Source organism: Lipotes vexillifer, unplaced genomic scaffold (genome assembly GCF_000442215.2).
Source record: "Lipotes vexillifer unplaced genomic scaffold, Lipotes_vexillifer_v1.1 scaffold533, whole genome shotgun sequence".
NCBI classification, from domain to species: domain Eukaryota; kingdom Metazoa; phylum Chordata; class Mammalia; order Artiodactyla; family Lipotidae; genus Lipotes; species Lipotes vexillifer.
Genome location: NW_006773553.1, coordinates 1,334,774 through 1,347,098, shown reverse-complemented (window position 1 = coordinate 1,347,098; position 12,325 = coordinate 1,334,774). Strand labels below are relative to the sequence as shown.

The 12,325-nt window shown below is 62.0% G+C and overlaps 2 protein-coding genes across 2 annotated transcripts in view; one reads left to right on the top strand and one right to left on the bottom strand.

The window, feature by feature from the left end:
- The window catches only part of TOP3A (DNA topoisomerase III alpha), a 24,425-nt gene extending 20,936 nt beyond the window's left edge, over nucleotides 1-3,489 (top strand). Inside the window, exons 17-19 of the mRNA XM_007448391.1 lie at nucleotides 659-785; nucleotides 1,649-2,337; nucleotides 3,311-3,489. Coding sequence (XP_007448453.1) covers nucleotides 659-785; nucleotides 1,649-2,337; nucleotides 3,311-3,489 — 995 coding nt within the window. The remainder of the gene's footprint in view (nucleotides 1-658; nucleotides 786-1,648; nucleotides 2,338-3,310) is intronic.
- Nucleotides 3,490-8,843: 5,354 nt separating this feature from the next.
- Nucleotides 8,844-10,826, bottom strand: MIEF2 (mitochondrial elongation factor 2). Its single transcript, XM_007448390.1, has 3 exons — nucleotides 10,680-10,826; nucleotides 10,336-10,516; nucleotides 8,844-9,898 (listed from the first exon to the last, which is right to left on the bottom strand). Exons 1-3 carry the CDS (start codon nucleotides 10,824-10,826, stop codon nucleotides 8,844-8,846), a joined length of 1,383 nt encoding a protein of 460 aa, XP_007448452.1.
- Between the last annotated feature and the right edge of the window lie 1,499 nt (nucleotides 10,827-12,325).

Below are 12,325 nucleotides of genomic sequence, written 5' to 3'. Positions count from 1 at the left end.
GAGCGGCGGGTCAGTGCCCAGCTGTGCCTTCCCCTCCCCGCCCCCCGCCCCACCCCACCCCGTCCCTGCAGCCCAGCACCAGAGGCTGTGCAGGGCCCATCCTTTTGTTCCCACGTTGCTATTTAGATGCAGGCCTGCTTCACCAGCCCCTGGACTGGGCGTTGGGGCTGGAATGGTGGCCCTGGGGGTGTGAGGCCCTGTGGGAATGGGCGGGTGGGGGGCTGGTGAGGGCAGGGCTTGTCCCCTGGGGATGGATGGCGCTTGCCCTGTGTGTGGACGGCGATGCAGACCCCACTGGTTGCTGACCCACTGAGCCCGTTTTCCTCCTCACGAAGCTGCGGGGAGGGTGAGGATCGGATTCTCTGCAGCACGTGCAGCCTGGGCAGGTGTCCAGGCTGCCGGAGGCCTAGGCGGGCTCAGGGAGCACCCAGGGACTAGCGGGGCCCTGCTGTGGTCTGGGCACTGGCAGCGGCTTGGTTGTTTTTAAGTAGGAAGAGGCGTCAGCAGTGTGACTGTGGGGATTTCAGGGACATAAATGCAGGCTGGTTTTCCTGTCACTCAGTGTCAGTGACTACCATGTCTTCCAGAACCATGAGTGTCCCATGTCATCAGCTGGAGCTGTCTCCGGCAGCTCTTGCGTGACCCCAGCCCTCACTCCCCAGGTTCTACCTCAGCTGCACGGGGTTCCCAGAATGTCGCTCGGCCATGTGGTTCCCGGACAGTGTGCTGGAGGCCAGCAGGGACGGGAGCGTGTGTCCAGTGTGTCAGCCACACCCCGTTTACAGGTGAGCTGGGGGCCGAGGCACCTGCAGGATGGGCACATGGTGGCATCCCTGGGGGCCCTCATTCCTTGGCACCTCATGGAGGAGCCCAACCTTTCCCCGCCTCTCCCACCGTGGGCTGACGCGGAGGCTGAGGAAGGTGGTCTTCTCCAGAAAGCCCCAGGCCCGCGCCTAGGGCTGGTCCCCAGACCTTTGGTCATGGGACCCCTTACACTCTCAGAAATCACGGAGGAACCCAGAGAGCTTCCGTTGTGAGTTAATGTTGATAAAGATTCTACCACGTTTTCAGCTAAAGCGGAGGCATCATTTAAAATGTTTATTAACGTGTTTGTAACAAACGCATCGCATACTAACATAAGTGAACATGTTTTTAGAATAAAATGTACTTATTTTCAAAGCAAAAAAAAAACGAGAGGAAGATTGCATTGTTTTCCATTTTTGCCAATTTAACGGTCTGGCTTAACAGGAGACGGTAGGATTCTCAGCTCTCCACCTGCAGTCAGTCTGCTGAGTTGACTGTGCGTTTCAGAGCTTCTGGGAAACCCTAATGCACGCACACAGGAGAATGAGAGCAAAGCCTACGTGCGTCCTAGTGCCGCTACCAAGTAGTGTGCCCTCACGTTGAGAGGCCCTGGACCACTCTGAACTGGGGCACAGGGAGGCGCGCCTTTCAGAGGCTCCTGGGTTTTGGTGGGTGATGGGTCTTGGAGCTCATCTCCCTCCTGCTCTGCGCTCTTGTGCGACCGCAGGGGCCGGGCTGGCCGTGCCTTGCGTGGCTTTCCTAGGTGGGGTGGGCACAGCCCTGTGTGGACCGAGACTCTGGCACCCGGTAGTTAACGTGTTTGCTCATCTTCTGGCCTCACTAGGTTGAAGTTCAAGTTTAAGCGAGGCAGCCTTCCCCCAGCCATGCCACTGGAATTTGTCGGCTGCGTTGGTGGATGTGACGAGACCCTGAGGGAGATCTTGGACCTCAGGTTTTCACGGGGGCCCGCCCGAGCTGGCCAGCCAGTCAGCCAGCCCTCCGGCCGCCTGCAGGGCAGCCAGACCCCGGCCAGAGTGGGCAGCAGCCAGCACGGCCGCCCCCAGCCTCCTGCCGCCAGGCCCTCGAAGGCTCTGGCCAGGACTGTGCCCCTGCCCGCCGCCGAGGGCGAAGGCAACTCCGTGACCTGCAACTGTGGCCGGGAGGCCCTGCTGCTCACCGTCCGGAAGGAGGGGCCCAACCAGGGCCGCCAGTTCTACACGTGCGGCGGCGGCGGCTGCGGCTTCTTCCTCTGGGCCGGCAGCGGCCACCCCGAAGCAGGGGGGCCTCCCTCCGAGGTGCCCGGACCCCCGGGCGGCTCCCTGGGACGCCCGCCGGGCTCAGGGGAGCCCCTGGGCGGGCCCGGCAGCCCCGGCGATGGTGGCGGTGGCGCGTGCTGCCTGTGCCGCCAGCCCGCTGTCACGCGCACCGTGCAGAAGGAGGGGCCCAGCCAGGGCCGCCAGTTCCACACGTGCGCCAAGCCCCGGGGGCAGCAGTGCGGCTTCTTCCAGTGGGTGGACGAGAACGCGGCCCCAGGTGAGGGCTGCCTTGCTCCCCCTCCCCGCTCAGTCACACTTCCTGCAGGGTCACGGGCAGCTTGCTGTGTGCCCGGCACCGCGCCGTTGTGTCTGTGTGTCTTCTCTCACCTTCATCGGGTGGCGGCTGTGATTGTGACTCACGGGAGAGGAGGGCGAGGCCCAGACGGGTGGCGGGACCTGTCGGGGTCACACAGCGACGCGGCCCAGGCCTGGCCCCTGGGTCCGCCTGCTCCTGTAGCCCTGCGCTCCTCCCGCCTTTGTAAACCTGGAGGGCTCTGTATCGGAGCCTCGTCCAGTAAGACGGAGGCCCTGGCCCTGATGTCTGGTTCCTGCCCTGGGTTACACAGCTTGGGTTGGCGCCCCACGGATGGGTGTGGGGAGGACCGCCGCCGGACGCTGGGTCAAGGTAGATGACGCACCTGAAGGCACCTGGCCCCTCCAGGACACGCAGAAGCCTGGTCACGCGTCTGAGGGAGCTTGGCGGGAGCTTTCTCTTGGGGCCCACCTGTGTGACCTTGGACCACTTGGTGCGGCTTCTCAGCCTGTTTCCTCCGTAAGATGGGCACCGGCATACCTTTCTAGGGTCTCTGTTAGCCTGAAACTGTGACTCTAGCACACGTGCGGCAGGTCTGCACACACAGGGAGAACCCAGAGGCTTGGGGCAGGTGGAGGCTGGAGACGCTAGTGCTGTGCGGGACGTTGTCCTTCGGTGCACACGGCAGACGCACAAGGGCTCCCGGTGGGCGGAGGTGGTGTCTCATCTCTGGGCCGCCTGGTCATTTGTCCTGGGTAATGGGGCGGCCAGTACTGTGAGGCTCCTGGAGGACTGGAAGGGTCCGGGGCTGGGGCTCTGCACGTGCTCAGGGGGCTGCTTGCTCGGTCCCTGCTTCTGCGTGTGAGGTGACACGGGCCCCTCACCAGGGCTGCGGCTCTGCCGTCCACACTCATTTCTCCCCTCGCTCTCCCCGCAGGGACCTTTGGAGGCCCGCCCTGGGCAGGAGCCAGAGGAGGAAGCCGGGGGCCGGAGGCCAGAAGCAAAAGGGCCCGGGCTGGTTCCTCGGACGCCGGGTCCGCGGCCAAGAAACCCCGGAAGTGCAGCCTTTGCCACCAGCCTGGACACACCCGTCCCTTCTGTCCTCAGAACAAATGAGGGCAGGGTAGGGCCAAGGGGACCACTGCCTCCACCTGCTGCTTTTGTCTCGGGAAACGAGCTGTTTCTCCAGGGCCAGGTGGCCCTGCGCCGCCAGGGCGGCTTTGAGGAGAGTGGCTGCTCTTGGAGTGTGGCCTGTGTTCTAAGGAGTCCAGGTCCAGACCGCTCTCTCAAGAAGGCCACGCCTGGTGGACAGTGGCCCTGTGCCTGGGGCTCAGGAACGGCCGTGGCCACAGCTGAGAAGCCATGGAGGCTGCCCCCTGCGATCCACAGGGGCTGTGCTGTCAGCGCCCTAGTGGGAATCAGCCCGGCCCTTGAGGGGCCTCCCTCCACAGACGTCCTGAGAAAGGGTAGGATGGCAGGGATCCCCTGCTCAGAGGTTGTGTCTACAGAAGGGTTATCCCTCTTTATCTCGAAGCTGCTGTGGCCAGGACGCCCCACAGCTCATGTGCCTCAATAAAGGATTCTACCCCTTGACCCTGGCGGGTGATGGTGTAGCGTCTGGTGAGAGTTGGCAGGAGTGACGGGTACTTGCAGGACCCCGGGCAGTGCCTGGGTCCTCTTGCCATCCTCTGGCCCCAGTGGCCTCTCTTCGCCGCACCGCTGTCCCCTGGGGCAGAGAAGAGCCGCCGGTGCAAGATTCCGACGCTTCCCATCTCCACACCCTGCAGAGGTCTCCGTGCACCTCACCCGCCTCCTGAGAGCCTTGGGAGCCGAGCAGAAGCGGGTCGGCTTCATTCCGTGGTTTAGACAGCAAGCTGGAGGACAGGCTGCCAGAGTCACACTGCTAGTGAAGAAATGAACTGTCCTCAGGTCTTGGGACTCCCAGCCCCAAACCCTTCACTCAGACCAGTCCTTGTGCCCTGGCTGGGTGGCGGGATGCCTGGAGTTGCCCCTGGAGCATCCGGACAGTGGGTGTGGGTCGGCCCCACAGCCCAGTCTACTTTGTGGTTTTACGTGTACCGGACATTTCATATAGACAGAACCGTGCGGCACGTGGGCCGTGTGTCTGCTTTTCTCTGAGTGGCGTGTCTTCCAGGGTCACCCCTGTGGTTGCGTGTCGGTGCTCTGTGCCTTTTTACGGCTTAACTGGTCCGCTGTGTGCATGGGCCCCTTTGTGAGCAGTGTGGCTGTAAACCTTCACGTACAAGTATTTGAACACCTGTTCTATATTCTTTCAGATCTATACCTAGGAGTGGAGTTGCTGGGTCATGAAATTCTATGTTTATTTTTTGAAGAACCACAACAGCTGCACCATTTTACATTCTCACCAGCAATGTACGAGGGTTCCTATTTCTCCGCATCCTTGCTAGTACTTATTTCCCCCTTTTTCTTTTTTTTTTTTTTTTTATAAATTTGTTTATTTTATTTTATTTTTGGCTGCGTTGGGTCTTTGTTGCTGTGCGCGGGCTTTTTCTAGCTGTGGCGAGCGGGGGCTACTCTTCGTTGCGGTGCGCGGGCTTCTCTTCGTGGTGGCTTCTCTTGTTGCGGAGCACGGACTCTAGGTCTGCGCGTTTCAGTAGTTGTAACTCGCGGGCTCCAGAGCGCAGGCTCAGTAGTTGTGGCGCACGGGCTTAGTTGCTCCGTGGCATGTGGGATCTTCCCGGACCAGGGCTCGAACCTGTGTCCCCTGCGTTAGCAGGCAGATTCTTAACCACTGCGCCATCAGGGAAGCCCGCTTTTTTTTTTCTTTTAATTGTGGCCATCCTCGTGGGCCTGAGGTGGTGTCTCATGGCTCTGACTTGCATCTTCCTAATAGTGACCACTGAAGTCGAGCATCCTTTCAGTGCTCACGTGGCCTTTCACGTATCTTTGCAGAAATGCCTTTTCAAGTCCTTTGCCCATTTTTCAGTGTTTGTGCTTTTGTTGTTGAGTTGAACGATGCTGAACGCATCTGTGGATTTTAGTCTTTCCGCAGGGTGCTCCTGTGCACACCAGGGCCAGAGCTGCTGGGTGGGACTGGGGTCCTGCTGGCCACCCCTTGCTGTGCTCCTGGGCTGTGCCTTCGCCGAGCCTGGTGGCCTTTCTGGGGGTGAGGGTTGCCGTCGTCCTGTTTACAGTGACGGAAGCTGTGAGGGGGTTTTCCACTCAGGCCTCTCAGGACGCTGGGTGGAGGACCCACTGCCCCCGGGGTGGATCAGCCGCCTTTCCCTCCAGGACCGCAGATGTGGGGGTCCTATGCCGCGTCCGCGTTCAGCCTGCAGGCGGGAGGGGCCAGCTCCACAGGGGGCAGGGGTGCACTGTCCCTGCTACACCAGCAGCGTTCGCGCTGGGCAGGGGTGCGGGGTCGGCCTGGAAAGTTTCGCTGTGAAGTCGCACAGGCACGTGAGCCTGAGGCCCCCGCGAGCTGAACTGCTGTCTCAGGAAACGGGTGGCAGTGCCAAGAGGACCCAGAGCAGCGTCCCAGGTGCCCTGCGCTCGCCTTGGGTGTTGTCCCCACAGCCTCGGCGTCTGTCCTCAGTAAGCTAAGTGCAACCAAACTGTAACGCTACTGGGTTTTTTTATAAGATTATTTTTTCTGACTACAAAAGAAAAATGTACTTTAAAATGCAAACGCGGGGACTTCCGGGGTGGTGCAGTGGTTAAGACTCTGCTTCCAACGCAGGGGGTGCGGGCTCCATCCCTGGTCCCAGAGCTGAGATCCCACATGCTGTGCAGCGTGGTCAAAAACAAAAAAATGCAAATGCATCAGACACATGTGACTTAAAGCAGGCTGAAGGCCGCTGTCTTGGAGGCGACAGGACAGAGGTGGGGCAGGGGCCCTGGATTAGGACCAAGAGCTTCCCTCTCCCGTCCAGCTCCAGGCCCGCCCGTCAGGGCCCCCCGGGCCTTGGGGGTGATTTTCCGGCTTGGCTTGCTGACCGCAACACCGCCAGGAGGTTTGGCGAGACCTCTGGGGACCTGAGCACGGTGCGCCCGCCTCGCCTGCAGTCCTCAGCGAGAATGCTCCTGCGCAGACTTTCGTCAGGGCTTTTTCTGCTTAGTAAAAGCGCGGCCTGATACCACTGGCTGGGTCAGCTCTGGGGCACGAGTGGTGCCCGCTTGATGGACTGGCCGCAGTGGTCCCGAGGGGTCCTCATGCCTGCTCACCCAGAAAGGGTGTGTCTTGTGCACGGAATGACCCATTGCTGAGCTGCCTTGTAACAGGTGTAGGAGATGGTGAAGCTGTAGGTCAGCGAGTGTCTATTTGCCCTTTTGTGCTACTCTTCCCACCTGCACCGGCCGTCTGTTCACTCTGGCAGGTGGAATCACCGCCATGCTCCTGGCTTCGGGTCACTTCGTAAAGCCAGGGACGAGGACTGCCCAGTTCAGCCAAAGGGTCTGCAACTCCAAGTCAGAACTGCCCTCATTAAAGGAGTGAGAGCGAAGCTGGGCAGCGGCCACCGTGGAGGCCCCAGCACGACCGCGTGCCAGATGCTGGCCTTGGACAGGGGACGTCGCCCCGAGCACCTCGTTTCTCCTCTTTAGTTAATTCTGGGTTTTTCTTACTGAAATCATGGTATGAGGGGAAACCGAGACCTACCTGAAACAGGAGGCCGCCAGAGGGCCCGCAAGTGGGGTCGGGTCGTCTGAGAGGGGCCTTGACCCCGCTCGCGTCCAGACTGCTCCCAAGCCACACCTGGCCAGCCCTTCACTCACCCATCGGCGCCTAAGACCCCCAACCTTGGTTGGACACAGGCCTGCAGTGGAGTCCTGGCACGCTCGGGCTCAGTGATGCTGGACCTTGTGTCCGGGACCTCTGAGTCGGGGGTGCCTCGCTTTGTGCTGGGTTAACGCTCCCGCTGCTGCCTGTGGAGCAGGTATTCTGGAACCCCTGTTTTATAGGGCAGGGGGCCAAGGCCGCCCGCGACTCCAGCCTACCCCCTTGCTGACCCTCCGCTGCCATCACAGCTGCTCACCGCTGAGAGCATTCAAGCCGGGAAGCTCCTGAATCAAGTGACCTAACGGCCCTCGGGGAAGCCAGTCTCCTGCCCTCTGACCCTCTGTGCTCGGAGACCGAGCCTGTGTGAACACCAACGAGGCAGAGGCCACCTGTGGCCCTGCACCCAGAGGTACACACTAGCACCTCCTCTGGCCCCTGTGCTGGCCCTCGACCAAGGGAGGCCTCCGAGCCTGTCCCCACTTCTTGTCCCTAGTCCCAGTTGGAAGGGGGACACACACGGGATGGGAAGGAGGGCCTGGCACAGCTGCGGTGGCCTCACCACCAGCGCACGTGGCCCCAAGCCCTCTCCGGCCTCGTCTGCCATGTGTGGTGACGGGAAGTTAGCCACGGCCATGGCTCCTATGGGGACACTGAGACGCACTTGCTTCCCAGTCCGTACGACACGGGGTCCTGCCCTCCACTTCTGGGGCCACGTTTCTCTGCACACTGACAGTGCTGGCTGAAGGGCAGTGTGGCAGCCCCGCCCGTCCCGGAAAGCACAGGGGGTTCCAGGGGGCAGGCTTTGGGGAAGAAACAAAACCCTAGCCAGCTGGTTCCGTGACTAAAGCAAGACATCGCTCTGGGAATCATGTAATGTCCTCCCTCCACATAACCGACTTTTCTAATTCAATCCACCACCTCCAGGCTGATCCCAAGCTCCTCTGGTCAACTTTACAGAACCTCAAGTGGCTGCGTGTAAGAGCCCAACATGAGTCCCGTGGACGTTTGAATTTTTCCTTTTTATTCTAGTTCACAGTTGTTGAGGCATAGCTTTGCTTCAGCAGAAAGGATACCAGAGAGAGGAGAGGCACCTGGGAGGGGAGGCAGACAACCTCCTCCCTCCACCCAGCCAGCTTCAGGGAGAGTGCAGAGTCAGCTAGCGCAGCTGGTGCCAGCGCCGCGGGGGCTGGGCCCAGCAGCAACCAGGGGACACCCTCAGCTCCGGGCCAGGTGGGCAGCACACAGAACCTCAGCTCCCCCAGCGAGGAGGGGGCTCTCCCAGGGCCCCCAACTGGAGGACGAGGGCCTTCCCCCAGGTGAGCCCCCGCTGGCCCACGTTAGAGCGCAAACCAGACACGCAGCATGGAAAACACCAGCCTGTCAATCAGCCAAAAGCTGCACCCCGAGGGTTCCAGGCGACTTCGGATCCTGGGGGACCAAACGCTGTGTCCACCGCCCAGCACCAGCAGCCGGAAGGAGCCTGCACCCAAGGGAAGCGTGACTCACCCTTGGGACAGAAAAACAGAGGCAACCTTACCCCTGCCCAGGACTCACTGTGGCTACCGCAGGCCGAGGCCCTGGGATCGGCCCTGAGGCCGAGGGGTGAGTGGGAGTGCGGGCCGCTCAAGCTCGCGCTGACCCGTTCTGGGTAAAAGCAAGGGCAAGGTGCTCTCGACGCCCTGGAGGGAGGCGTCCGCCTGGGCCCACGCCTCTAGAGCAGCCGCTCGGGGGCCCGCAGGCCCCAGTACAGTGCACAGCCCATGTCGTCGATGTCCTCTTCCCGCAGGCCGTCCAGGAGATTCACGCCACGGCTGAAGTGGCAGGGCAGGCTGGCCCGCTCCAGGCTGCCGATGAGCAACTCCAGGGCCTGCAGGAAGTGCTCCCCCAGGGCCTCCTCAGCCCAGTCCGCTTCCTGCTCGCCCAGGTGCAGAACCACCTGGGTCAGGGGGCCGCGGCCCAGCCGCCCCAGCGCCGGGTGGCCACGGCAGACGCCGCAGAGCAACAGCAGCAGCCGCCGGCGGGTCCCGGCGTCGCGCTCATCCAGGGCCCGCAGCTGGGCGGCCTCTGCCGGGTACCAGTCCTGCAGCCAGAGGTTGCCGGCCAGCCCCTCCAGGGGCCAGGCCAGCAGGAGGTCTCCGGCTTGGGCGCCGGCAATGGCCAGGAGCACAGCCACGGGGAACTCCAGACACTCGTGCTGCACCTCGAGCAGCAGTTCCTCCGAGGCCACACGCGGCCGGATCAAGCACCCGAGGAGGCTGCCGATGGCTGGCCAGTTGACGGAGGCGGTCAGGGCCTTGCGGAGCAGCTCCAGCAGGACCCGGGAGGAGAGGTAGCCGCCTACCAGGAAGCGGTCCCAGGGGCTGCTCCCGCGGGGGTGGAACTCCAGCTGAGTCCTGCGCACGGCCCAGCAGCGAGGGTCCTGGGCTACGGTGTCCACACCGGGCACCAGGCTCCACAGGTCAGGCTCCAGCACCAGGGGCACCAGGAGACGCACGGGGTCGGCGGCCCCCGCCTGCAGCCCATCGTAGAGCAGCCCGCCAGGCACGAGCGCCCCGAAGGGCAGCTCTGGGAACTTGTTCCGAAGGTAGGCCTGCAGCTCCAGGGCAATGCCGCCGGCCAGCTGCTTAGCCAGAGCCACGTGGGCCACTGGCACGGTCACGTGGTCCCGCTCGAACGCCAGCAGCTTCTCCTGGAACGTCAGGCACACTGACGGCGCTGGGGAGCAGAGCTGAGGCGACGTCGGGGGATCTGCGTCTGCGGGCCCCTCTGTAGAGTGAAGGGGCCCGGGAGCTGTGTCAGAGGGACTGTAACATGACCACCTGAGAAAGCACCAACCTCAGGTCCTCACGCACAGTGAGCGCTTGATGACGGGTTCTCATCGTCCTACGCCCTGAGGCTGAGACGGCTTCACGCAGCGGGGGAAACTGGCCCCCATCTGAGGGCCCCGCCGTCCTAATGCTGCCACCTTGCTCCATTGCCACCCCACACGGTCCACGTGTTCCGGTGGCTGGAGCCTCAGCACCACCCAGGAGGAGGAAGGACAGACAAATGCGTCATTAAACACTCAGGGAGCCCGTGGCCCTGGGGGAAGAGGGGCCCAAATGGGTCACACGGTCAGTCAGGGGCAGGGCCTGGCTGCATCTCCTGAACCTCACCACCAAAAGGGGACCCACCCAGGTCAGACAGGAAGGGGTGCCACTCACCTGGGGCTGAGGGTGAGGGGGCTGGGGGCGGCACGGGCTGGCTGAGGGCTGCGGGCCGCGGCTGGGGCTGGAGGCGTGGTGTGGCCTTGAGCAGGCTCAGTTCCTGCCAGCTGTCCTCCAGGCACGTGGAGTCCCGCTTGGCGTCATCCTCATCCCGAGGGCTGGTGGCCCTGTCGATGAGCTGCAGGCAGAGTGACAGATGAGACAGCTGAAGCCCGGGCAGGAACGGCAGAGCCGAGGGCAAAGCCAGGCTGGTGGGGTAGAGGCAGGTGCGGCCTCGGGCAGTCCCACCATCGCCGCCCCGCTCTGGGAGCCCCGGGGTCACCGGGCCAGCCCGGCCTTACCCGCTTCACAGCCAGGGTGGCAATGCCCAGCACAGCAGCTCCGCCCACCCCCAGAACCAGGCGGGCGTTGGCCAGAAGGAAGTCCACAGCACCACCCAGCACCTCGCCGTCACGCCGCTTGCCCCGATTCTGGGAGAACTCCGCCATGGTCAGTCTGCCTGTGAGGGAGCCAGGATGCAGGGACTGCTCAGCGAGGGGGCCAGCCTGGCAGCAGGGCAGGTGCTCTGGCTGCCATCACGCTGGGATCACTGAGGCGAGCCCTCAAGGGGTCTTCCTGAGAATTTCTGAGGAGAGAGGGGCCACTTGCAGAGTTTCTTGGGAGGAGACTGGCAGCTGCAAACAACGCCCCCGCCCCCAGACAGGGGGGCTCACGGAGAAAGGCCCCACGGCCCACGGCAGGTCAGAGGAAGGGGACGATCTCCCCCATCCCACCCTCCAGGCCCCCCAACGTCGCCAAAGACCACAAGGTGGATCTTATCGACACCACCCCCATTCTACAAGGAAATGGGCTGCTGGCCCACACAGCGAGTGCTGGGGACTCAGACCCACAACTGCAAAACCTCTGGACTCTTACCCACCCCTATGGCCAGGTCCTAGGAGCGGCCTCATCTTGGTTCCTAACCAGGGCTGACACTGCAGGAGGAAACCAAGGCCCAGAGAAGACCACGGCTTGAGGTCCCAGGCAGCCTGCCCCGGACAGTCGGTCGGGCCTTTGGGGGGACCTCAGTGAAGCTCAGGGGGCCAGTTGCCCCCCAAATCTCAGCAAGGCAGCCCCCAGAGACAAGGCTACCAGGTCGGAGAACAGGACAAGTGAGACTTTATAAGGACTTGGCATTAAAATTCTGAGCCTGTAAGATCCCAGTTAATATGCCTGCTTTCCAAATTAATATTGAAGGGAATATCCAGTTTCCAGAAGGACCTCACTCTTTGTTTATAAAAGGTTATCACAAGTGAAGTGTTTAAATAGTTACCTAAATATTCTCAAATATGTTAGTTTTTTAAAAATTGTTGGTCATACACATATTTAGTCTTGTGTAGACCTTTCCTGGATGTGAATGATATTGCCATTTATAATCAATTTTAATTAGGCTGCCCTGGGGGCAGGAGCTTCCTGTCAACAGGTGGTGCCAGACAATGTTGAAGGCCCCGCTGCAGCAAGGTAACTCTAAAGACCACAAACAGGGCTAGCCCAGTGCCCTGGACAGAGGCCTCTTGCCTCTCGGGCTTCGGACAATGGTGGGTGGGAAGCCGACCTCAGCTGCTGGGAGCCCAGGCAACAGAAGGTAAACTGAGGGCCGGAATGCCCCAGATGAGGTTCGCTCATCTGTAAGATGAAGCAGGTGCGGTGAGGAAACGTCCAACGTGAGGAGCCCCAGTGTGGGGCTGGGAAGGCAGGTATCTCTGCCAGGCCAGTACGCTAAGCCCCAGCTCCAGATGCTTACAGGGGACCTGCCCTCAGGTCCCGAGCACTGAGGAGGTGTGACCAGGGGACAAGCCCAGGGGACCAGTCAGATGGCCAGGAAGAACTGTCTCGCTGAGGACGCCCGAACAGATGACCCTGAGCTCAGAACCAACTCAACCCCAAGGACTTCTGCCGCCCTGCTCGCGGCGGGTGCCCGGGCTCGGTTGCCAGGTGGGGCCTGCAG

What these genes read in the sequence shown, in the direction of transcription:
- MIEF2 (XM_007448390.1), bottom strand. Translation starts at nt 10,826, where the DNA reads ATGGCGGAGTTCTCCCAGAATCGGGGCAAGCGGCGTGACGGCGAGGTG. An exon ending in CCACCCTGGCTGTGAAGCGG is followed by an intron (nt 10,517 to 10,679) that starts GTAAGGCCGGGC and finishes CTCTGCCTGCAG; the next exon opens with CTCATCGACAGGGCCACCAG. An exon ending in CCCCTCACCCTCAGCCCCAG is followed by an intron (nt 9,899 to 10,335) that starts GTGAGTGGCACC and finishes TTCACTCTACAG; the next exon opens with AGGGGCCCGCAGACGCAGAT.